Source organism: Phoenix dactylifera, unplaced genomic scaffold, assembly GCF_009389715.1.
Source record: "Phoenix dactylifera cultivar Barhee BC4 unplaced genomic scaffold, palm_55x_up_171113_PBpolish2nd_filt_p 000328F, whole genome shotgun sequence".
In the NCBI taxonomy this organism is placed as follows: domain Eukaryota; kingdom Viridiplantae; phylum Streptophyta; class Magnoliopsida; order Arecales; family Arecaceae; genus Phoenix; species Phoenix dactylifera.
Window position 1 is genome coordinate 24286 of NW_024067792.1, and position 24439 is coordinate 48724.

The 24439-nt window shown below is 39.8% G+C and overlaps 1 protein-coding gene across 1 annotated transcript; it reads left to right on the plus strand.

The window, feature by feature from the left end:
- The first annotated feature begins 1667 nt into the window (after positions 1 to 1667).
- Positions 1668 to 21518, plus strand: LOC103701190 (serine/threonine-protein kinase BLUS1-like). The gene is made up of 19 exons (XM_039118238.1): positions 1668 to 2157; positions 3574 to 3828; positions 6909 to 7033; positions 7117 to 7161; positions 7256 to 7337; positions 7803 to 7871; positions 7953 to 8123; positions 8208 to 8273; positions 10345 to 10413; positions 10486 to 10608; positions 10696 to 10766; positions 11017 to 11253; positions 12129 to 12238; positions 12367 to 12464; positions 12541 to 12582; positions 13281 to 13400; positions 13474 to 13599; positions 20917 to 20978; positions 21050 to 21518. The coding sequence occupies exons 1-19, from the start codon at positions 1999 to 2001 to the stop codon at positions 21099 to 21101; spliced, it is 2082 nt and encodes a 693-aa protein (XP_038974166.1). The 5' UTR covers positions 1668 to 1998; the 3' UTR covers positions 21102 to 21518.
- The last annotated feature ends 2921 nt before the right edge of the window (positions 21519 to 24439 follow it).

The following is a 24439-nucleotide window of genomic DNA, read 5'->3' on the forward strand; positions in this document are numbered from 1 at the left end:
TATCTACTTCAACACCAATATTTGATAAATCAAGTAGGAGCTTATTATACTCATCCAAGTGATCTTTGAGTGAAGTCCCTTCTGCCATACGAAATGTGTGCAACTTTCTCCTCAAATACAGTCTATTAGTAAGGAATTTTGCCATATATAGACTCTCCAATTTTTTCCATACTCCCTTAGCTGTATCAAGATCCACAACATTGCGTAGGACTTTATCACTCAAGCTTGAAAACAAAGTCCCTAGTGCTCTCTCATTAATCTCTTCTTTGACAGCCTCATTATCTCCTGGGATTGCATCCATACCCTTAAGGGCCTTTGCTATACCCTCCTTAACCAACAAGTATTTCATCCTTATCTTCCACAGTGAAAAGTCCCCTGTGCCATCAAATACAGCCACTTCATACCTCATGGTAGTGGAATGAGAAATAGATGCCGAATCGTTGGCCCTAGATGAATAGATGAATTTTGTTGCCCGACAGTGGCCATAGCTTTGATACCAATTGTTGTAATTACTTGGGCACAAAAATTAATCTATCCGGCTTACCAATTAATAGTTACTCTCATTCAGGCATTTTACCAAATACATCACAAGCATGAATAGACAAGCACAAAGATACCAAATTTACGTGGTTCGGCAGCAAGTGCCTACATCCACGGGGAGGAGGAGCAATCCACTATGTCAATCTTCCCAATAGGATACAAACAAAGATACATAAAAGCCCAAAATATGGACTGCCAAATGATCACAAGAACAATAAACCAAATATAAGGCAAAATAACCAATCGGACCAACCCTTCTGCAGCCACAATGATAGATCAAAAGTGTAGTATGCAAAGCAACCTTTCTACGACTCCAATGGTAGATCAAAGGAATATCAAAATCTTACCTTTCCTTTCTTTCATATACTGTGAACAGCAAAGAAGAAAGAGGCTCACGGAAACAAGGAAGCCACAGAGAAGTCACGGCTGAAGAAAAGAAGAAAAGAAGAAGGAAGAAGACCTCCAGCGAGCAATAGATCAAAGGAACACAAGCTTGTCGTTGCCGGGAGACCGAGAGCGCACCGGGAGGATGAAGAGGATGGAGTGCGGCGGCTGGATCCTCCTTTCACCCAAAAACAAAACCCTTCATCCTACGAATAAAAGAATAGGCTGCCTTATATATATAATGGGATGACAATCTTGCAAATAAATTCCTCTCAAAACAACTATTTGAAGCAAAGTCCAAAATAATCAACAATCTTGATAGATAAATGATTTGCTTGGTGTGTATCACGTGACGATGTAGTATGTATTAGTAAAAAAGAAAGAGAATGTCTGTGCAGATTTTTTTTTTTAATTTTTTAATCAGGAGATATATGACTTCATTGGTAACAGTAGTTTCTTTTAAATTTTTAAGATAGCCACTGTAGGAGACGTTTTAGGAAGCCCGCCTCCGGCCCCGTCGTTTTCCCCTACCGTCGAGGAAAGATTTGTTATCATCGTAACCTCCCAATTCGATCCTATCCATCGGATCACTACTACCGGCTGTACCGTGACGTAGCGTCACGTGCCGTGGAACGGAATTTATGCCGCCAAAGGTAAACCGGATCCCACGTGCCCAGGTCGCGCGCTTTCTCCATATAAATAATGCCCCCCGCCCTCTCCCGCATTACTTCGAGAACGCCGGAGAGCAGCGGTCCGAAATACGCGATCGCTCTCCCCCTTCTCACACAAAAGCGAGAAAACCTCCTCCCGATTCTTTCTCCTCTCCATCCGATTCGAACTCCTCGGATCGCCTCTTCGATTCGGTTCGATTCCTCGATCCAGCGGTTTCTTGTTACCCCTAATCGCTTCTTTCTGCGATAAAGACCGATCTTTGTTCGTTCTTTTTTTTCTTTTTTTTTCCCCCTTTTTGCCTTTTTCTTCGATTCATGGCGGTGGTGGATCGGTACGTGGATCGGAGTTAGGGTTTGAGGGGTTCTTGAGAGGAGCCGGGAGCTGAATTCTTGGAAGAGTACGATGGAACGGAAGAAGTATCCGATCCGAGCGGAGGATTACGAGCTGTATGAATTGGTGGGGCAGGGAGTCAGTGCGGCCGTTTATCGAGCGCTTTGCATTCCTTTGGATGAGGTCGTGGCGATCAAGATTATTGAATTTGAGAGGGACAATAGCGATCTGGTGCGTTTGACCGCTAACTTTTGTTCTTATTTCATTTTCTTGCTTCTTTATGATTGGAAAAAGGGATTATTTGATTTGACTAGAAAATGAACCTGCATTAAAGGATTTTTTGTATAAAAGAAATTATTCATCATAGTAGAAAAATCAATCCATGACAAAGTTTTTTTTTTTAAAATTCTTACATAGGTTATTGATGATTTACTTGACTGCTGAACGTATTTGTAATGATTTCTTGGAATCACATGCTAATTGAAATCGAGGAAAGGTTTTCATACTGATCTTTATAGGTATTTTTCTGCTATTTGGCTATGAATTGCATCGTTGCCCTGAATTTTGTGTTTTTGAGGAAGTTATTTCCCTAAAAAATTGAGTTTTGGAAATCAGTACATTGCATTAAACTGATAAGTGACACAACAAGAGGATGAAATTACTGAAAAAGGGGCTAGATTGTTTTGTCGTGTCTTTATCTTGAACTAATCAAAGGACATGTGTGAGATAAGCTTGATATTACGTGATATTCTTTTCCAGGTCTAGGGTATTATTCAGGCTGCATTAGATGGAAATTTATCTGAAAAAATAATTTTATTATTATTTTTTTGGTGTAAGTCTATTAAAGGCATTTTTTTACTCTTTTACTGCATTTGCTGTGTGCTACTAAATGTGCCTATCTTTAACTATGGTAACTAGAATGGCGCTAAAAGTGGAAATCATCCTTTTCTTCTGTGGAACAAAAACCAGGCACCTACTTTTTTTTTTTAGTTAAGTCATTTTGTGCCACATCTTGGAAGTGCAATTAGCTTGTTGACTTTGTTGACCTTCTGTGCAAGCATCCATATCGACCTGCAATTAAACATAAATGGATGAAAGTGCTAAGACAAAAGGTGGAAAACTGGAACTAAATATGCTTTGTATATATCATACCTGAGGGACCATGGACAATTGTCTGTACATATTTGGAGCTTTTACTTTTTATAATGGAAACATTGTAATATCACAATCTTCCACTTACTTTCATCTTATATTATAATTAAACTTAATTAAATACCTGCTGGTATCGTTGTTAATTTTTAAATGTGTCTCTTTTCCATGTTATGTATGTCACAAGTTGGCAGCTAAGCAAAGGAATTTCAATTTATCTCTCTGTATTTGTGCTGTAAGTTTGCATGATAGTGACTTTCTAGTTCTTTGGATTTCTTTCCACCACAATTTTTAATAACTTTTCATTTTATAATCATTTCTCCATAGTTTTCATACCATAACGTCTGATATAGATGGAAATATTAAGAACCTTATCTTGAATTTACGTGGAGCCCTATTGTTGATTAGTCGTTTTCCGCAAATTATTTTGTTTGATCTAGCTTATCAACAACCTTCCATTCAAATGTTAGAAATTTTATCTCTCTCTATTTTATGCAGAGTAGCATCTCCCGTGAGGCACAGACTATGCTCTTGATTGACCATCCTAATGTTCTCAAGGCACATTGTTCATTTGTGAATGGTCATGACTTGTGGATTGTCATGCCTTATATGGAAGGAGGATCTTGCCTTCATATAATGAAATCTGCCTATCCTGATGGCTTTAAGGAAGTTGTGATTGCAACTTTTTTACGTGAAGTGTTAAAAGGATTAGAATATCTCCATCATCATGGGCATATACATCGAGATGTAAAGGTAAAGATATTTGTATTGCAAATTTGTTGGTTTATTTGTTGGACATGATTAGCCATCTTCTTTCAGCATTGCCCAATTGTTTTCATTTATTACAAGGTTATATCTTTCATGTACTGCGAATTTGCCTGTCACAACCCAGGATCTCGCCCACAATGGCTAGCCAGAAGGTATTATTTGGATTCCTTGATCCTATAATAACATATCCAATGAATAACCGATGTGAGACTAAACATATGCCTGCACAGTTTCTCACATACTTTTTTCGTTTAATCTCTGACGTCCTTATCAGGCTAAGGGTTCAAATCCATTCAAATCTAATCATAAGCACCATGATCGGCCTGTAGTCAGCCCAAATAAATTCGTGCTGTAGTATCCTATAGTCCACATAGTTTATAGGCAGGGTCAACTCTAATACCATTTTTTGTCACGACCTAGATTCGGAGCATGATTTGTTGCGGCCTAAATCCGGAGCATGATACGACCGTGTTACCGAGGGGTACATCCCATGAGAACACGAAGCCAACATTACATTTAGTTTTCAATTCCATCTCAAATATAATATCTAATTTCATTATTCATTAAATAAAAACCAATATTGGTTCAGAGCTTTAAATCCAAATATAAATACCAAACCCAAAATCCATACTATTTAGAAAATTACTAATTACAAATTCATAATCGGCTGTAGAACTAAAGTCCTGCTCTGCTATATAGATTGCCAAGCTTGCTAGCGCGAACTTCAAGCCTGGACCATCCTTCATCCCTACTGATCTTATTTGCCTGGAGAGAAAAATAAAACCGAGGTATATGAGTGACACAGCTCAGTAAGTAAATCTTATACTCCTTACTAGTTTTCAAACTTGTAAATAGATCTTACACTCCTTATTATTTTTTAAATGATCATATTTTTCGTGCATAAAATCTGCTTGTGGAAATATCATGCTTTTCTTAAAATTATGGATTAGCATATGTATTATGAAAATCATGTTATATTATAAAAAATAGTTTCATGAATATTTACCTCTCTTGCGTGAGAACTTGGTAAGTGGAGGCATTAACAGTTTATATTGATCATCATGTTTCAACTTTTTAGCACTACATCTCTTAGATAATCTTGCGGTAGAATAGGCTGATTTGACATACTACTAATGTTTTACTTCTTAGACTTTTTAATGAACTTCATCCTAAGCATGACCAAACTGATTCTGTTGGTTTGGACCATCAAGTTTAACAAGTCATCTTTTTTTTCAAAATAGCCTCAAATAAAGCAAATGACTGCTTTGTTGAGAGAAGGTTCACCATGCTGCTTGCTGGTCTTCCTCTTTAGCCTATAAATGAAAACTCATTTTAAATTTTGAATTGGTCCTTTTCCTACCTGGTTGTTGCAAGTTTTGCTGGAATACTCAACTCGTGTACTGGGTAATTCATATCTGCTAGGAGTATCTTAAAATTGATGAAGGCTAGTATGTCCTTGTCATCGCATTTTAAATTGACATTAGTATTTTTCCCAACCTGGTTGTTGCAAGTTTTGCTGGAATACTCAACTTATTCTCTGTGTAATTCATAATATCTTGTAGAAGTATCTTAACATTGAAACTAGTATATCTTTATGATTTTTAAACATCTGCCATTATGATTTCTTCTTGTATGTCTTTGTGTTAGTTGTAACTTGTGGAGAAGTCTTAAAAGTTTTAGTAGTACAATGAATTTACTGGTGGCTGTATGGATGCTTGGCAATCGTATCCAAATCATATCTCATATATGGTCAGTAAAATATTAAGAAGCACTATGATCAGAGGAAGGGAAGGGAAGAAGTTGGAGGCAATAGGTTGGCAGTGATCATGCAATCCAGTTGGAGACAATACCACAAAGACTATCTATCTATGTTGGATGCAAAAAGGAGATTTTGATGCAGATATATTAATTTCTGCTTAAAGATGCAAAAATCCAGTTAAGGCTGCACGAAGAGAAAGCCGGAGGATGATAGAAGGATGACCATGTTATGAATCAGATATGATATCATGCTGATCGATCAAAGTGGATGCTAAGACAATCAGACTTAATTGCAATTCATGGTCCTGCCTCTTCTTATTCACATGATCATAGGTTACGAGGTTGTACATTAGCTCATGTTTCATATTTAGCTGCAGTTCTTAAAATCAGATATTAAGGAAGGAGTCACTAAGAGATTGTCCTCGAATGGTCATTGATATGGAGTGATTTGTAATCAGTGAAACCATTAAAATGAAATCCTTTCAAAAAAGAAAACGTGGAGAACCATCCTTATGTGTCAATTTAGCCGCCGTTCTCAATCACATTATTTTTTAAAAAAATCAAGAGACCTATAGGATCATCATTGATATTACATTGAATTCTATATAGCAAAGTATGCTGAACCGCCGGGTTCACCCTGTGCCGAACCACCCAGTTCACCCCATACCGAACCGCCCGGTTCACCTCGTACCGAACCAAACCGATGGGGAACTAGATTGGTTTGGTCCTAAATTTTGAAATCCTCCCTAAACCGCTCCGAACCGGGTAGTTCGGAGGCCCCCCCTTCCGACCTTTTTAAAAGGCTTGAATCATGGTCTATTGAACTGGGGTGAACCAAACAATGGACTGGCATAGGTCCTGGTATCGCTTCGGCGGACCTTGCTATATAGGAATTATTATTATTATTATTTTACTTCTCCAATTTGTCAAAAATGATTTAGAAGAATGCCACATCTTACTAGTCACAGTGTAGACTGTGGGTCACTCACATTTAAGTAAATTCTAGACTAGTAGATACGCTAGTCAATGTATAATCTTTGGTAAGTTTGATATATCAATGCACTTAAGGAACCTAGGTTTGGCATTGAAGTTTAACTATTACTGAAGATGCCTCTCTGTGTGCTTATCATTAATGTAGCAGTTAATTTTTGGGTGGTGCATTCCTCAAGAAACATTGTACATGATGCTCAGTATAGTTGTAGGACCCTATGTTCACCTAGTCATATTTCATTGCTCCGCCCATGTTTTTTTTTTTTTTTGTTCCTATGCACTACTAATTCCTCCAAGTATCATATTGCTTGTTGTAGGCTGGTAATATCCTAGTTGATGCACAAGGTGGAGTTAAACTTGGAGATTTTGGGGTTTCTGCTTGTCTTTTTGATTCAGGCGACAGGCAACGCACAAGGAATACAATCGTAGGGACGCCTTGCTGGTACATATTTAAAAACAACAAGCATTTTTGCATATATTTATGTTTTGACATTTAATTCTTAAGCTTAATATTCCTTTTGATAGGATGGCACCTGAGGTGATGGAGCAATTACGTGGTTATGATTTCAAGTTGGTCTATAACTTTTCTTTAGTCATCGTTTGGTTAAGTTTGTACCAAGCTAGTATATACTCATTGCAAATGCTTCTTGTAAATAACCAACAGGGCTGACATATGGTCTTTCGGAATTACTGCCTTGGAGCTTGCTCATGGTCATGCTCCTTTTTCAAAATACCCTCCAATAAAGGTATTTCTTTCAATTCAGATAATAATTTATCATTTATAATTAAACAATTTGAAGAACCATTTCATATCTGAAATTTTTGCTGCATCCAAGGTATACTGTACCAGTCCGAACTAGACAGTACGGAGCGTAATGTACCATACCGGTTCGGTACCGATATCCGATATGGGTGGCATACCGACACTCAGTATGCCAAAAAACTCCGTACGATTCTGTACTGGTACTATGCTAATGTGGCATCAGTATGGGGTCCGGTACCAAGACAGCAAATCTTGGTTGTACCACTTTTTAGCCTTGCCAATTATGTATTCTGAAATTTGACAATTCAATCAAGTTCTCTTTAATGCACACTGTATGCCTTTACCTGATATAAATAACTTGCAAGGGCTTTGGCAGGGAAGTTCCTGCATGGCAAGGTTTTTCACTATATTTTTTTTGAGGGAGTTCTGAAGTAAGTTCACATGGCAGGTCTTTGTTATGACTCTGCAGAATGCCCCTCCAGGCCTTGATTATGAAAGAGACAGGAAGTTTTCAAGGGTATCGTTACATTACCGTTAGAAAATATGCTCTTTCTATTTGAAATATTTTTTCTCTCATAACTTATGCTTTTGTTCTTAGTCTTTTAAGCAAATGATTGCTATGTGCTTGGTAAAAGATCCTTCGAGAAGGCCTTCAGCACAAAAACTGTTAAAGCAACCTTTCTTCAAGCAAGCCCGTTCCCAAGATTACATTGTGTGGAAGATATTGGAGGGGTTACCTACTCTTGGTGTTCAGCATCAAGCTTTGAAGGTTGCAAACTGTGTTTCTGGGCCCACGGTTGTAATTTACTGATTATTATTCATGACAATAACATATGTTCCTATTTGAGTGCAGGACAAGGAAGAAGACTTGGTTGCGCAAAAGAAAATGCCTGATGGAAAGAAGGAGGAGATATCACAGGTTTGGGTTCTCATCCTAATCCAAGTTGTTCCAATTTTTCTTTTTCTTGTTGAGGTATTTAAGGCTGAATAAATTGTATGATATAACAAATATATACTGCATATTGCATGAAACTTTTGAGTGTTGTTAAGTTACTCAAAGGTCCCCTTGACTCCTATGACTCAAATATCCAACCCATTTTTCATTTTTCTTCTATTAGGTTAACCAACTGAAGATGACTAGTGAAATTTATCAAGAATTTCAAGACTAGAGAAAGTCAAGAGGACTGCTTGATGACAAAAGATAATTTTGTTACAAATGAAAGGGGAAGTTTGGAATATGCAGTTGATGCATCGTGCTTAGCAATTTAACATTCAATAAGGGTAAAATGAAGGATGAAACATTAGGAGCAAGTGTTGAAGTTTACACATGTAAGGTCAAATGCACGCTGACGGAATGAACTCCTATGCTACAAGTAAGCCAGCTAACCTGAGGATGCAAAGGTCAAGTTGGATTAAGAACTAAGGTTTTGTGACAAGAAGATAGTTGATTGAAAAACAAGTAGCGACTGATGCGAGAGAGAGCTAGTAGATGCATGATGGCATCAAATTGTGATTGTGTAAGAAGTGACCAAGGTCCTTGAGAGTTGAGACTGAATAATGAGCTAAAATGATGCACAAATCTGCATGACCTTCCATGGGCAACAAAACTTGGAAGCATACCAATACAAACAAGCAGCATAATTTGCAGGTTTAGGTTTGTTGTCACATGGTATGAAGAGAAGCCACATAGACCTTCATTGCTAAATATTGATTTCATATGATAGTAAATGTTACACGAGTCATGGCAGGAGGGTTCTACTTGTAACCCTGAAGGAAAGACCCAAACAACACTGCATATGGTTGAACGACAAAATGAATGGTAATCTTAGTTACCATGAATTGAAAGCTGACGTGCCAAGTGATCTTTCCGAGCCACATGGTGAATTATGTGAAGAAATTGGCAGCAAAGTAGGCATTGTAGTGAAACAAACTTGAAGCATCATAGACTTATTTCCAACAAACGGAGTAACATGGGTACATGACATATGTTAACATGTAGTACTAATTATAGATCATGAGCAAGGTACGCTGTACCAGTACTGGTTAGGATCGGTTTGAACCGGTACTGAACCGGCCAATGCGCAGAGCGCACGCAAAAACGCGCACGGATGCGTTAGGATCGGTTTGAACCGGTACTGAACCGGCCAATGCGCAGAGCGTATGCAAAAACGCGCGCAGATGCGCACCCGCCGCGTTAAATACCCTTTATGGCATTAAACGCGCCCGCGTGGGCGCGCTGCCCCAGGGAATCACGCCCGGAACCGCGCCTGGGCGCTCTAACCCGTGTGCGGGCGCGCTCCCCGATGCGCGCCAGCATGGGCGCCCTGCCCCGGGGAATCGCACTTGGAACCAAGCGCGGAATCACACGCGGGCGCGGTTTCCAGCTCACCCCAGTGTAGCCGTGCTGCCCCGCGTGCGGGCGCTCTTCTCCATGCGTGGGCGCGCTGCCCTGAGGGTGGGTACCGGTGCGCACCGGTACCGGGCTTGTACCGCTCGGTTCCACGTTTGAACCGGACCGGTGAGGTACGGGCAGAATCGGCCGATACGGGCTGGTTCAACGTACCATGATAATGAGCTACTTTTTTTTCCGTGTATCATGATATCTTGGATCATTTTTAGCTTCTTTAAGTCTTCTTTCCTACATTAAGTGGTTTGAAAAAACTCATGGATTTCTTGCTTTCTTTGTTTCATTCATCATGATATCTTGGATCATTCTTTGCTTCTTAAATTTTTTTTTTTGAACCCATGGACATCATCACTTTTTGCTTTCTACTCATTTAAATCCCCCTTGCCCCACGCCCCCGACCAAAAGAAAACACACATGCATATTAAAGTGGCTTGAATGAACCATTTGGCATTAGTGGAATATAACTAAAGTTGAGTGCCTTTGTTGCAGTTATTCATTATTCCATATTTCATCTCCATTTGGTGATAGGCCAATTTGATGCTTACGAGAAGAATTCTATTTTTTCCTTTCATTTTATGCGTAGAATGAATATAAAAGAGGAATCAGCAATTGGAATTTCGACATTGAGGACTTGAAGGCTCAGGCTTCACTGGTACAGATTCAAACTTCTCATCCTCCTCCACCAATCCATTTTTCAGGCTTTCTTGATGAGCTCTTCTTTCAGATGCCAGATAATGAGGATGGCATTCTGGGAAATTCTTTATTTGAACTTGATTCTTTGCAAGAAAAAATGCCAGAAGGGACCCATCTTGCTCCAAGTTGCTCATTGAATTATGATGATGATATGGTAGGTTGCAGTCTTTTATAGAGTTTAGTTTATTGTTCTCCCTGATCAGATCTGTGACAAGTTTCTAATATCATATTAAGTTGGCAGGAAAGTGATGGGATGGCACATAATAAATCAGGTCTCCTTTCATCACCTGATCAAACTGCATGTCTTCAGAGGTAATCTAAAAGCACCTTTCTGAAATTACCAATGCCTTTTTTGTTCACCTGTTTTCAACCCTATAAGGATTGATTCTTCTATGGTAAGGTCACATCAATTTTTTCTATGGTTTTTTCAGAGTTAAAATGTTATTGGACCATCATATATTTTTAAAAATGTTCACTAATGCCAATTTTTGCTTACCAGGATAGTATATGTATTTTCTCAGAGGTATATCCTTATGGCAACTTGGTTTTCCTTTATTATCAGAGCCAGATCCAATGAATCTGAGAGCGAGTTTAGAGATGCTGGAACAAGTGACCAAAATCTTCTTCAGAATGGTTTGCCGTTCCATGGCAATGGGGTAGAAAACTGTACTGGTGAAAGTTACGAACCAGATATCAATGTAAAGTGTGTGGAAAATGTGCCTGTCCAGACTTGTCACGAACGGAAGTCTTCTGCAAGTTCATGCTCATCGGACATTCTTCCTTCAACAAAAGGAGAGAGGTATCATAAGCACCAAATGAAATGTAACCAAAAATAGCAGCAAACATGACAAAATCTATTACTGCATGGCTACTGTTCTTGCTTGTGTATGGATATACTTGTGGAGTCAACAGTTGTAAAGCAGTACCTCGTGAATATGTCTCCTGGTCTCTTGATCCCTTGTTGCTGTTGCAGCCATGCCTTCATTAAGAAAGACTGCTTTGTTTCACATTTTGATTGTGAAACATGTCTCTGTATTTTGTTCTTTGTCATTTGTTGTGCAATGTTTCTTTTGGATTATTTGTTGTAGATTTGCATGTTTCTTTACACACAGATTTCTCCGTCAAGGTCACGTATTCAACAGTGGATCTTCAGTATTACTGCTACCTGGTTTATCCTTTTGTAATGGCTTAATTGGTCATCCCTGTAGAATTTTTTGCGGCCCTTCCTTGCAATGAATTCAAGTCCTTAAATTTGGATAGCATTGCAGTAATCATGTTTTGCTTGTGAGGATTCCATCTTTTGTGCAGCAATTGCAAAACAAAAAAGCATCCATAACTAAGGTCTTCTAGGAGGCATAAAACTGATATTGAGATACAAGGGAATAGAGGCAAAGAGAAAGGAGAAAAGGCATTTTCTCATAGGCATTTTTTCAAAGTCAATAGGCTTTTCTTTTGGGTAACGCTCTTGTTTTCTTGGGAGAGGCGTTTCTTCTTAGAAAACCATCTTTCACTATAAGGGGTCTTATTGTCCTCATGTATCAGTTGTGGACTGCTTCATGTACTCCGTGATAGTTGTCCACCTTTTGCATCTATTGCATAAAAGTTGTTCATGTACTGAGTTCTTCGTCCTTCTCTGTCTTCACTATATAACTAAGTTTTATTTTCTGTTTTCAGTTTGAAGCAAAAAAGTCTACTCCAGAACTTGGGAAATTGCAGCGGTGGAGTTTCTCACATATTTAATGAGACACCTGTTGAAGCAATGCCTAAAGCACCCAAGTCATCAGGCATGCATATAAACCATTTCTCTTTGCATTTCACTGGCTCGCTTTACTTATTTCTATTTTTTATGAAATTTTTGCATTTAAACTCCTCACCTGCATTTTGTTTTTTAAGCTGACATTTGTGATTGCAGTACCAAGTGCTGATAATCTTGATGATAAATCAAAGCCTCCACTTGTGCAGCAAAGGGGACGTTTTAAAGTGACATCTGAGAATGTTGACTTAAACAAGGTAAGCTATCAACTGTGAATACCCAGGCTTCTTTTAGATTATAATTTTGATGTGGAGGCTTCTCCTGCCCTTTCAGGCTCTTCCATCTATTGGCCTTCAAAAGAGTCGCAGTTTTCAGGTACATAGTTCTAAGGTGATTGTCTTCAGGCTGTATGGAATTGATACTAGCATTTAACTAGGTATAGTTGTTTTAGTGTTTATGTAAATCCCTTACCTTGTTCAAACTGTTACATGTTGTTTAATCCTTTGATAATCCATGTTATCACATTGACAATTGCCTCCACAGATATAAAATATGCAGAAAGTGTGGATGAGTTCTAAGTGGGCAAGTAAAAAATATTCGAACTCTTTTTTATTGTTATGATAAATGTGAGTCATGTATGAATTAGGTTAAGGGAAACTTAGCAACCAGTCCTTTGTTTGACTGCCATTTGATGCTTAATTCTCACACATTTTATTCGTTTAGTCCTGCCCACAGTTAGGATAATATTGTGTAGATACTTACACCTGTTCTAACACACATTTAAACTTGTTTCTGTACATTGGTACATAGACACGCTTACATAGACATGCTTACATCGACTTTTGTACAGGACCAGGGACTAAATGTAAAAAGACATCAAATCAAGGGGCATGAACAAAATTTTTAGACAACAGGGACTAAACATCAAATGGCAGTCAAACAATGGACTCAATGTCAATTACAGCTTAGGTTAACACAGATTGTTAGGTCTCACTGGCTTCCAAAAAGGAGCAGACATAATGTCTTAGGGTTTTCTTTTGTTGAATGGCTTATCAAAATCATGGATTCTGTAGGCTATATCACAGCTTTCTATGACAAGTGTACCATCATCAGTGGACGCTACATCAAATCTTTCTGCTTGTTCCATTTTTCCACAGCTGCATTGTATTCTACAGGCAAATATTTTTGAAAGGGTATGAGGAACATATATTCTCCTTTTCAATCTATTTTTTTAGTTTCTTTTATTTTTTCCTCTTTCTTTTGCAGGATAATATCCTTAGTATGATCAAGCAGCTGAGTGCTAGTGATTCACCAGTTTCCAATGCTTCAACTAATCGTTCAATTGCGGGAGCATCCCTATCATCACCTCATATTGTAAGCGAGAAGTCCTTGGTAAGTGATTAATTTCTCACTAAAAATCTTGCAAATAGGTGACATGGCAGAAGATAAAGCCCAATCTTAGACTACATACTCATGCAAACCATCAAGTCTAGAGGCCCTTAATGTGTTTGCCAAAATATCTGTTGGATCTTTCAAAATATGTAAAAAATATCAGAGCAATGCCATGTAAGTTATTGGATTCTAAATATCAAATTAATAAGATAAAAACTATTGCTGGCATAGTTTCATGATAATGGGAGGTCTGGGTACTTTTTTCAAATTGCAGTCCTTATTATTTGATAAAGAATGTTTGGTTGAAAGGCTGAAGTAAAAAAATCATAAATCTTGGTAGTACAAACTTTAGAGACAGACTAGACCAAATGGAGGAACACAAAGATGATTCATATGGCCTTCAAAAGTGTGTCATGACCTTATATCCTAATTTTTTGTGCTATAAGAAAATGTTACATGAAATAACAAAAACAGGCGAACAAAGTAACGAGCCAAAATTGACCAACTTTATTCTAGCAAAGAAATTGGCTGGGTGTCTTTATTACGTAACCATAACTATCCAACCTTGTCCTAACTATTTGTGGTTGGCTTTATGGATCTCATTCACCAGTAATTCCTATTTAGGATCACCTCTAAAGTTATTCCAAAATTGTCCATATCTCTTACATCCACCATCTATGCAATCTTAGGTCTTCCCCTCCTTTTTGTGTATCCTTCAATTTCCAATTAAAGTACCTCTCCTTACTAGAATCCCTTTTGATCTTCATCTTACATGCCCATACCATGTCAATCAATTCTCCATCATGTTGTCCTTAGCTTATGCAACTCCTACAGCTTCTCTATCATACTAGTTTTTCATTTTATCCTTTTCTAATATTACCACACATCTATCTTAGCATTCTAGTTTATGCTACACTTGTTTACTTGGAGCATCTATATTGACCAACATCTGAGACATACAACATTACATGCCTTATTATTATTCAATATTTTTTCTTTTAGTTGTCAAGGTATGTGACTATATATAGTAGTCAAACAATATGTCTTCATTTCATCCAATCAGTTCGAGTTCTACTATGTCTTTATCCATTTCTTTATTATTTTGTACAATAAATTCCAAAAAGCGAAATAACCTTTTGGTATTTCTTGCCCATAATTGTTTATTATGGTGTTATCTTTGTTTCTATTTCACTAAAATTACATCTGCATACTCTATCTCGTTTTCTGAATTTAAACCCTTATCTTATTAAGATCTCGCTCATAGAAGAACGTTAGAATAAATTAGTCCGCCAAAATTGGCAATTTTTATTCTATTAAAGATTTTTGTCAGGGCTCCTAACCCTAGTATTCTCCTATAAAAAGAGAAAAAAAGGTCAGCCAAAATCGATTAGCCTATTTGTTGTTGCCAGGTTAATTTAGACATGAGAGACATTTGAAACATATGGAAGTGATAGTTGGCCACTGAAGTTAGAGGAAGACGTGCTGGATTCATGTTGAAAGACAAGTAATTATAGGCTTATCCTTCTATGCATATCAGCATATGGCATGAGGGAGGCATGAGGTCCAAGCTGCAAAATTGTAGGCATTAGATTATGTAGTGTGATTTGTACCATTAGTTAGTATTTATGAGAACTAGAATGTGTTAAGGGATGAGCATGGGAAGAGGAACACCACCTAGCTGCTGGCAAGGCTTTGAAATTTCCAATATTACAAGGTAGGGATACATCCTATCTTATTTGTGCCACCCTGAATTTGATGGTGAGAATGCATACAATGAATCAAACATTGCATCCATGGTGCACAAGCAACATTTTTTCAATTTAATTGGTTGGGTCAAGGTTTGCTATACTGGTTGGCACTTGTATATACTGATCGTACTGTACCATATCGGTACCAAATTGGTACGTGGTACAGGAGGCGTACCGACTGTTAGTATACCAAACCGTACTAGACGTACCGATTGTTGGTGCCGAACGGTACTAGACATACCGATTGTAATAGGATGGTATCTATACGGGGTCCGGTACCAAGACAACAAACCTTTGATCATGTCGCTTTTTGAGATGTGTGTGCAAGGTGGGTGCAACCTAGGCTGCGACACTTGCAAGTTAAGTGTCTATTTTTAGGAGCTAGTCATGAACCAAATCAAGGTGTAAGTGTGTGATCCCAAGGCTTATTGGTGTATTACAAAATGTTTAACACATGTTGAGCCTATGAAAGTGGGAATTCTAGTCAATAGAAGTAGCTATGATGAGTACAAGGAGGATTGCAAGTGTATCCTACAAGGTTTAGTAGTGTATTAATATTAAGAATACAAGCAATGGAAATCCCAGGTGGGCAAATGGAACACTTAGAGAGCAAACAAATATGACAAGCACCTTACAGTGTAAAAGAATGATGACAAACATATGAAATTGTACAAATGAATAGGATGGTTCAAGATGTCAAGGGAAAGAAATGATTTGGTGAAGTAACTAAGTAGAGATGAAGTGAACCTTGACTAAAGAAGATATATAAAATGTTTTTTGGATGAAGGTTGATGGGTACTTATAAAAGCAAGAGCTTTAGTTTTCAATGCAGGTGCTAGAAAGAAAATTCAAAATGAAATTGAAGGTAACTAAGATTGCAAATGGGTCGGGTTGACCCGTGACCCGACTCGATCCGACTCGCTTAGACCCGATCTGATCTGTTTCGGAGGACCCGTGGGGTTGGGTCCTCCAGGTCAGGTCTGGGTTTACTGAATTCAGACCCGACCTGACCCATTTAAAAATTTGGGTAATTTTGGATTTTCAATCTTATGACCCGATCCGACCTGAATTTGTAAAATTATTTGAGCCTACGGGCTGCAGCTCGCGAGGGTGCAAACACAAATTCTGAAGCCATGGATGAGTTGACCCGAACCGCACCCAAATTTTTTGGATTGGATCCGGGTTATACATGGACCCGACCCGATCTGAATGACCCGTTGGGTCAAAAATTGTCGCAGTAGACCCGATCCGATCGGATCTGGGTCCAAAATTAAGATCCGAACAAAAAACCGAATTAGGTTAGGGTCACTTATGATCCGACCCGACCCGACCCGACCTGACCCATTTGCACCCCTAAAGGTAACTAGAGAATGATTAGTGGATTGGAAGTTGAACCTTTCACCATTTACTAGTTACCAAGGGCATGTTGATTAGGAAAAATCAAGAGCAAGCTATGCTCTATGTTAAGAGTGCACAAAAGCTGGCTTTCATATAGGTTACTGGATTTGAGTTTTTTTTTTTTTTTTGACTGACAATGATGAACATGTCATTTCATTTTGGTGATCATTTGGTTAGTATGCCAAATTAAGTTGCCATCATGCAAGTCCAAGTCCATGTGACAATCACATTTAGTTGTAGGGATTGGCAAATGGGGGTCATATACTTCTAGTGGGCTAGGACGTACCATGACAAGATTAAAAAAAAATCCCCAAGTTGATACCACATAACTTGAGGAGCAAAAAAGAGCAAAATGTTGAAAAACTATGTATTAGCTAAACGAATATGGAGCCATTTATAATAACCCAGCATCTCACCTAAACAAGCTACCTCAAAGGTTATAAATTAAGATCCTCGATCCTATTTAAGTATGCAAGATCTCCCTAAAGTATAACTAATATGGGACTACATACACACTCGCAGGTTTCTTACACACTCCCCCTATTTAAAACCTTGGTGTCCTTATCGAGGAAGGGTCCAATTACAAACAAAAACACCACAACTGGTTGTTGGTCAAAAGGACCTGCATTGAAGTGTTCCCGAGCCATACATAAGCCACGGGCTATATTGGCTCCGATACAATCCAAGTCCTCATCCAAGAAAGCTAACAAGAAGGATATTAGCTGGGGCTCTTGTCTCTACTTAAGTACCCAAGTTCTCTCTAATGCACAATCAATATGGGGCTAAATATGCCTATACAATGCCTCATACATTTGCAACGACCCAGGACCTTTGTTGAAAAAGCTAGCTAGAAGTTATTAATATAGATCCTTAGCCTTGCTTAAGCACCCAAGACCTATGCAACACACAAATAATGCAAGACTATGGTTTCTACCACAATCCCCTTATTTTTAAGCCCGGCATCTTCCTTAAGGCTCGAGTCACAAATAATCCAATTACAAATACTATGGCCAGCTCATTCTCAGCCCCCAAAAGGCTCGTGCTATAGTGACCCCTAGTCCCACATTGGTCATGGGCTAAGTTGGCTCTAATACTACTTGTAAGTACCTAGGAGGCTAGGACCTTAACCAAAATGGCTAGCCCAATTGGCACCCTAAGGCTCTCCAAAAGGTTATTTATTGGGATTCTTGACCCCACTTGAGTATCTGAGATTTCCCAAATGCACAAACAATGCGGGACCAACCACACACATGCACAGGTCCTCACATCAAGAGCCCTATATGTGCATCATATTTACAAATTAAATGGCTAGTGCTAGGCTATAAGCCAATAACCTGATATATCCAATTATTACAGGCCATATCACTCATGTATTACATCTTTGTATATTAGATGGACTTTGTTATATTTGCACTGCATCCTACGCTATGAACAAGTTTTATCCCCATCTAATGGGCTGGCCTTAAGAATATTCATTTCGTGTTTCTTCTAATCAAATTCTAAATCCCTGGTCAGCACAAGATCTGATTTCTCATGGGTCATCTAGATTTTGGTTGACTTTCTCTTTGATTGATTTGTCCACATAAATATCAGTGCCTCTCTATACCATGGTCTTCTCCTTTCTATGTTGCAGATGTTGTACAACCATATATGTTTTATCCTAATATTTAGTGCTGCTAGTCCTATCCTTCTTCCATTTATAAAAAGCTTATTTTTACCTTATGTCAATATTAATTTTCTTGATATAACATACCATTTGTAGGTGCTTGCACTGTGCTTAACACCTTTGATTCCAGTATATACAACAAAACTATTTTTGACAAGTTGGCACCCACTACATACAGTAATACATGCCTTTCCTTTCTGCAATAATTCCTATTCCACTGGAAAAAAAAAGTTTAGAAGCAAGACACTTAATGGATATATCATCTCACCAACATGTAATAATCGACAGCACTTCAAAATCATGCCTTCACCTTATCTATCATGAGTTGGATGTAACGGTATATTGTTATCTATTTCCCCATTTTGTAGCATGACAGATCCGAGATAACCAAAGAAGGGAAAATATTGTTCACTATGCTGTTTTTTTAAGGACACATTTTTATCATGCTCCTACTAACTCGTGCAGATCCTGTATTATGATTATACCGCGTGAATCTTAATTTTGTAAATCAGGAACTCTGCAAATTATATTCCTTGATTCTCCTTGAGTATTAGCATTCGGCGCATCTCTGACAAATTTCAAATGATAAGGGCCTAGCTATGATCTTTGATGTCGGGGTCCCGCGATTGCTAGCCTCGTCATATCATGATATATACCTCTTGCATATTCTTGTTATGCTATATCCAATACCAAATTGTTGGGAAAAGGCTAGATGATTATGATATTCGTGCTATGCTATGCATATTTTAAATGCTTTTTACATAATATTTAATGCATATATTTTTTAAAACATCCATCAAATTACCTCTTAATATATAAACCTTGAAAATGATAAATGTTCTCTAAGATTCACTCCCTTCTCCTAAATGATTTCTGTATTAAATTGAGGTAAAGTACAGCCTCAACAGATGGATATTCTTGGCATTAAAGCAAAGTGGACACACCGGGGTCATTTCCTTTTTTATTATTCTAGCACAAATCCTGAAATTTCACAGTACTGCATTATTTTTATTTCCATATGCAAGATTTAGCTATTCAACTATACGAATACTATGCTTTTTGAAAATAGTTCATTGATGGAGTGTTGAGGTCCCATACCTTTATTGCAGTGAATCATTGTCTCAAACTGTAACATTATTTCATAAGTTGCTGTCAACACCTCTAGATGCTATTAACTTAATTCTGGTATATAGCCTACATCATAAGTCTTCTCAGTTCAGCTAGTATGCTTTGATGTACTATGCTTTGTATCCTCTACTAAGAAAAGGTATTAATGTGTCTAGATGCTCCTAATTGCTTTTTAGGTGCAGGATACATTTGCAGCTTAGAAAATAGATGGCCAAAGGGGCAGCATGGTCAATTTACAGCAATGAAAGCTCTCACTATTGCTAGTTTACTAATAAAGCAATCAATATAAATCATTGTTTATGAGATCTCCAATTTTTTAGAATATAAATTGGTGGCTTCACGTTGGGCCCATCTACACTTCTTCCTCATTGTTCTCTACCAGGCTGATCTTCCCACATTGAGAAAATGACACAATGTATGTGATCATTTCAAAGCGAGCTGGAGCAATGAGAATATGCATGGGAATACAATGCAAAGACTTTCAATCAGCAAACAAGAGAGGGAGAGTGACAGTGGACACTTCAATATGACATTTAAGTGCACTTCTGTTAGGCACAAATACAAAAATTAGAAAATATTATTTTACTTTGGCATTAGGGAGTTTTATGTTTTATGTGGACTCAAAGACTACACATTTCAGGACTCTAAAATTAGAATTTTATAAGGACTCTAGTATTTTATTTTTATCCAGACTCTTATTAAGATTTTTGATTATGTATATAAACCCATTACTTTGTTGATTGAAAATACAGTTTGTATTATTAAATTTTGAGAATGCAAAATATTGAGTTGCCCTCTCCCTCTACCTCCTCCTCCTCCTCCTCCTCCTCCTCCTCTTCTCTTCTGTCTTGCATCGGGGAGGAATCTAAAAATAGAAAAAAGAGGGCATTTATCCCACAATCCCAATTTCCAGGATACATAATCATTTTTAAAGTTCATTGTTGTAACCTATATGTGGATTTTGTGGACGTAGTCAGAGAGTCCTACAGGAACTCAAAAGTTTTACCTTCAATCCCTCCAACTTAACATTGCGGCTGTTCCTGTTAGCACATATAAAACCCTTGGATCTCACAACCCAGCATCTGAACTCACCCTTGGTGTTCACGCCTCACTTTGTTTTCTAATCAGCATTGTAGTCTAATAGCAACTGATAGGAAACAAAACACCATCTTTGTGATCTACAGCTATGTGGTTATCATACACTTGACTTCGTTTTGGATTGACAAATCCAGATGGAGTAATTGATACCTGTTGATTGATATTTTTTACGAGACTGATAGTAACATCAGTCACTTGCAACCTTAAAACTTCACATGGTAATAGCATCTTCGAAGTTCTTATTTCTGTATTTGTTGAAAGAATTTCTTGTATTCGCAGCTGGACTTTGCCCATGAAAGGGAGAAGAAGCTGATCCAAGATATCACGGACCTGCAGTGGAGGTAACCATAACATTCTGAAACCAAATACATTTATACCTTAATACAGATGTGTGACATGTTTGTGACTGCAGGCTAATATGCACGCTGGAGGAGCTACGAAGGCTTAAAGCAAGGAATGCTTAGGTCAGTATCTGCACGTTTTAATACAAGAGTGAGGTGTCAATTCTGGTGTTATTGCAGACCGCTAGTGTTCGACTTCAACTTTTCTGGCTATTACACCGCCTCTGCACTACTACAAACTAAAGGAAAGCATAAAGCAAGATGGAGAAGAAAAAGCAGGTGCTTTATCAGCCAGAGAAAATTTTGGAAGATATGGAAGTCATGAGATTCAAAGGTTGATGCATCGAGAAATTATACCCATGGGGTATCTTCTGTTTTTTATTGGAAAATATGTTAATAGCGTTAGTGTTTGGGATTCTAGGAATTGCTCAGGATAGAGCAAGTTGCGATTGCTCGTGCTGGTTCATTGGATGTATATAATTTAACAGCGTGTACCAAGATGGTTGGCTGGCAAAATAATGTGTGAGATACTTGTTTGGGGCTCAAGTCTGATGATTACTGAATCATGAATCACTACCGGATGGCACGTTAATGTATCACTTGTTTGGGGCTCAAGTCTGATGGCACGTTATTGATGCATGGCAGTTGATCTGGGAAAGTCAAAAGCTAGGGTGGGTTGAACAGGGTCTTGAGGGCAGTGCCTTGCTGAATCAATAGTCGTGCAGTGGACAACCTTCCATCAAACACCTGGTGTGCGGCCATGGCGGCCCCTAGCACAGCGGCGCCGGGTGGCTCCGGAGGTGATCAGCCTTCAAGCCTTGCTTCTGGGCAGGCCAACACCACTCCGTTGTGGTTGAAGGTGGCGGGAGGGACCATGTGATGGCCAGACGACTCCATCCATTGCTTCACTGAGGCGGAGCTGGAGGAACTTCAACGGAGATATCCCCGAGGGGCGGTGGTACTGTCGGAGCGGGCGTCGCAAGCTAGAGGCCTCTGGGAGGATATGACAGTGATCGCAAGGAGTCTGGGGCGGCGAGTTCCTCCGGAGCTGGTGGTGCGAGACCTCCAGAATTGGTGCAAGCTGCAGAGCGAGGTTGAGGTTTTGCCAATGATGGAGGGGTTTCTCACCATCCGATTTGTCTTTGGTGATGATCGGGCGGCGGTGCTCGCAGCTGGCCCATGGATGGTGGCGGGCCAGCTGATAGCAATGGAGAAATGGATGCCCGATTTTATTTCGAGCATCCATTCGGTGAGTCGCACAATTATTTGGATCCGACTGCCTGAACTTCCCCTCGAGTATTGGGATATGGAGGCTATTCGGGTGATTGTGGCAGAGGTGGGAGACCTCTGGAGCTTGACCGGTTTTCCAGCGAGAGGCGGCAAATCGGTTTTGCGTGGGTCAAGGTCGAAGTCGACTACCAGCAACCATTGATCATGGGGACCATCATCCAGGGCATGAAGGCGAGGTTCTAGCTGACCTTTGCTTATGAAGACTTGCCGGGTCTGTGCTATCGGTGTGCTCGCATAGGCCACCAATCCGGTGAGTGTCGGTTTCAAGACTCAAGCCCAAAAATGGGGGCAGAGCCTAGGTTCAAGGTGATGGAGGAATCAGGTGAGCCATCCGGTGGGTCGAACGCCCCAGTCTTCTAATTGAAGGTGCTACTGTAGAACTGTCGGGGGGTGGGGAAGCCATCCTTCAAACCGGCTTTCCATAGGCTGGTAAGCCTTCATGATCCTGAGATTTACATTTTGTTTGAGACGAGGTTGTCAGGGGTCAGTCTGAAGCGGGCCAGGCACACCATCCTGAGGTCTCGGGGGACATATGCAGTGGAGTCGCAGGGGCTGTCCAGAGGAATTACTGTTATGTGGAGGATGGAGTCTTGCAGCCTTGATGTGTTTCATTGATGCAGTCAGTAGATGACCTTAGTGATATCAGAGGGTAGAGGGGCCCCATAGGTTCTATTGGCAGTCTATGCGAGCACAGACTGCAGGGAGAGGAGAGTCCTATGGGAGGAGGTCACCAACCTCATCTAATTGGGGCATCTGGTGATGATAGCGAGGGAATTCAATTGCATTGATGGCCCGGAGGAGAAGAGGGACAGGAAGGCCTTCACCAACAAAATCGAGGTTCGGGAATTCCAAAATTTTATTTTGTCCAATAGGCTAGCTGATCTTGGTTTCACAGGTTTGAGATACACATGGTGCAACAACCGGCTGGGATGGGCACGAGTTTGGGAGCGGATAGACCGTGTCTTTGCTTTGACCAGATGGATCCAGAGATTTTCGGATTACTGGGTGCGCCACTTGCCCAGGTTAGCCTCAGACCATAGCCCCATACTGGTGACTACTTCACACTCTATCCAGATTCATAGTCCATTTCGGTTTGAGAAGGAATGGCTGTCCTACCCGAGGTCGTGGGACGTGGTGAGGGAGGTATGGCGATCGCCAGTTCATAGGAATGTGATATACAGGTTGACCCGGAAGCTTGAGTTAACTAGTCGCCGATTAATCAGGTGGAATAAGGAGGAAGTGGGGAATTTATTCAGGAGAGTGGAGGAAGTCGAAGCATCCGCGGCACTAGCTTACAGGCCCAAAAGGATAGTGGTGGAGGTTTATCAGAGGAGGACCAAGGGAGCTCAGGGGGATACTGGCCATGCATCACTCTCTACTAGGCAGCAGGAGGTGTTTTGGAGGCAGAAGTCGAGGGTTCAATGGATCAAAGAGGGGGACCGGCATACGAGATTCTTCCACCAGTCGACTATCATCTGGAGACAGTAGAACATGATTCGCAAGATTAGGGACAATAGTGGGCAAGAGTCAGAGGACATGGAGGTTGTGAGGACCCTAGAGCAGTTTTTTTCATGCTAAGTGGACCGAGGCAGGGGGTATGGATGGCAGTGGTTGTGGGCTGGACCCAAAGGAGCAGGTCTCTGAGGAAGAAAATGCAGCTTTGACCAGACCAGTGTTGGATCTAGAGATTCAGGAAACCCTCTAGTCCCTGGGTAAGGACAAAGCCCTGGGCCCAGATGGGTTTCCCCCAGTATTCTTCAGGAGGTACTGGCATATTGTTAGACAAGAGGTGTTAGCGGCTTTCTAGCAGTTCTTTGTATCGCCATCGATGCCCGAGGAGTGGAGGCGGACCTTTATCACCCTGATCCCGAAGAGACAAAACATTGGAGCCGGGCCATTTTCGACCTATTAGTATGTGCACCACCCTGCATAAAGTGGTGGCAAAGGTTTTGGTCCAGAGGTTGAGAGGCATCCTGCCTAGGCTCATCTGTTCGGAGTAGGGAGGCTTTGTTGAGAACATTCGATCACTGAGAACGTCCTCATCGCTCATGAGTTTATGAATGATTTGCAGAGAGTGCCTCGGTGTAAGAGTCTGATGGGGGTCAAACTGGATATGGAGCAGATATATAATAGGATGAGGTGGAATTTTGTGAGACGGTCCTTGGAGGTGT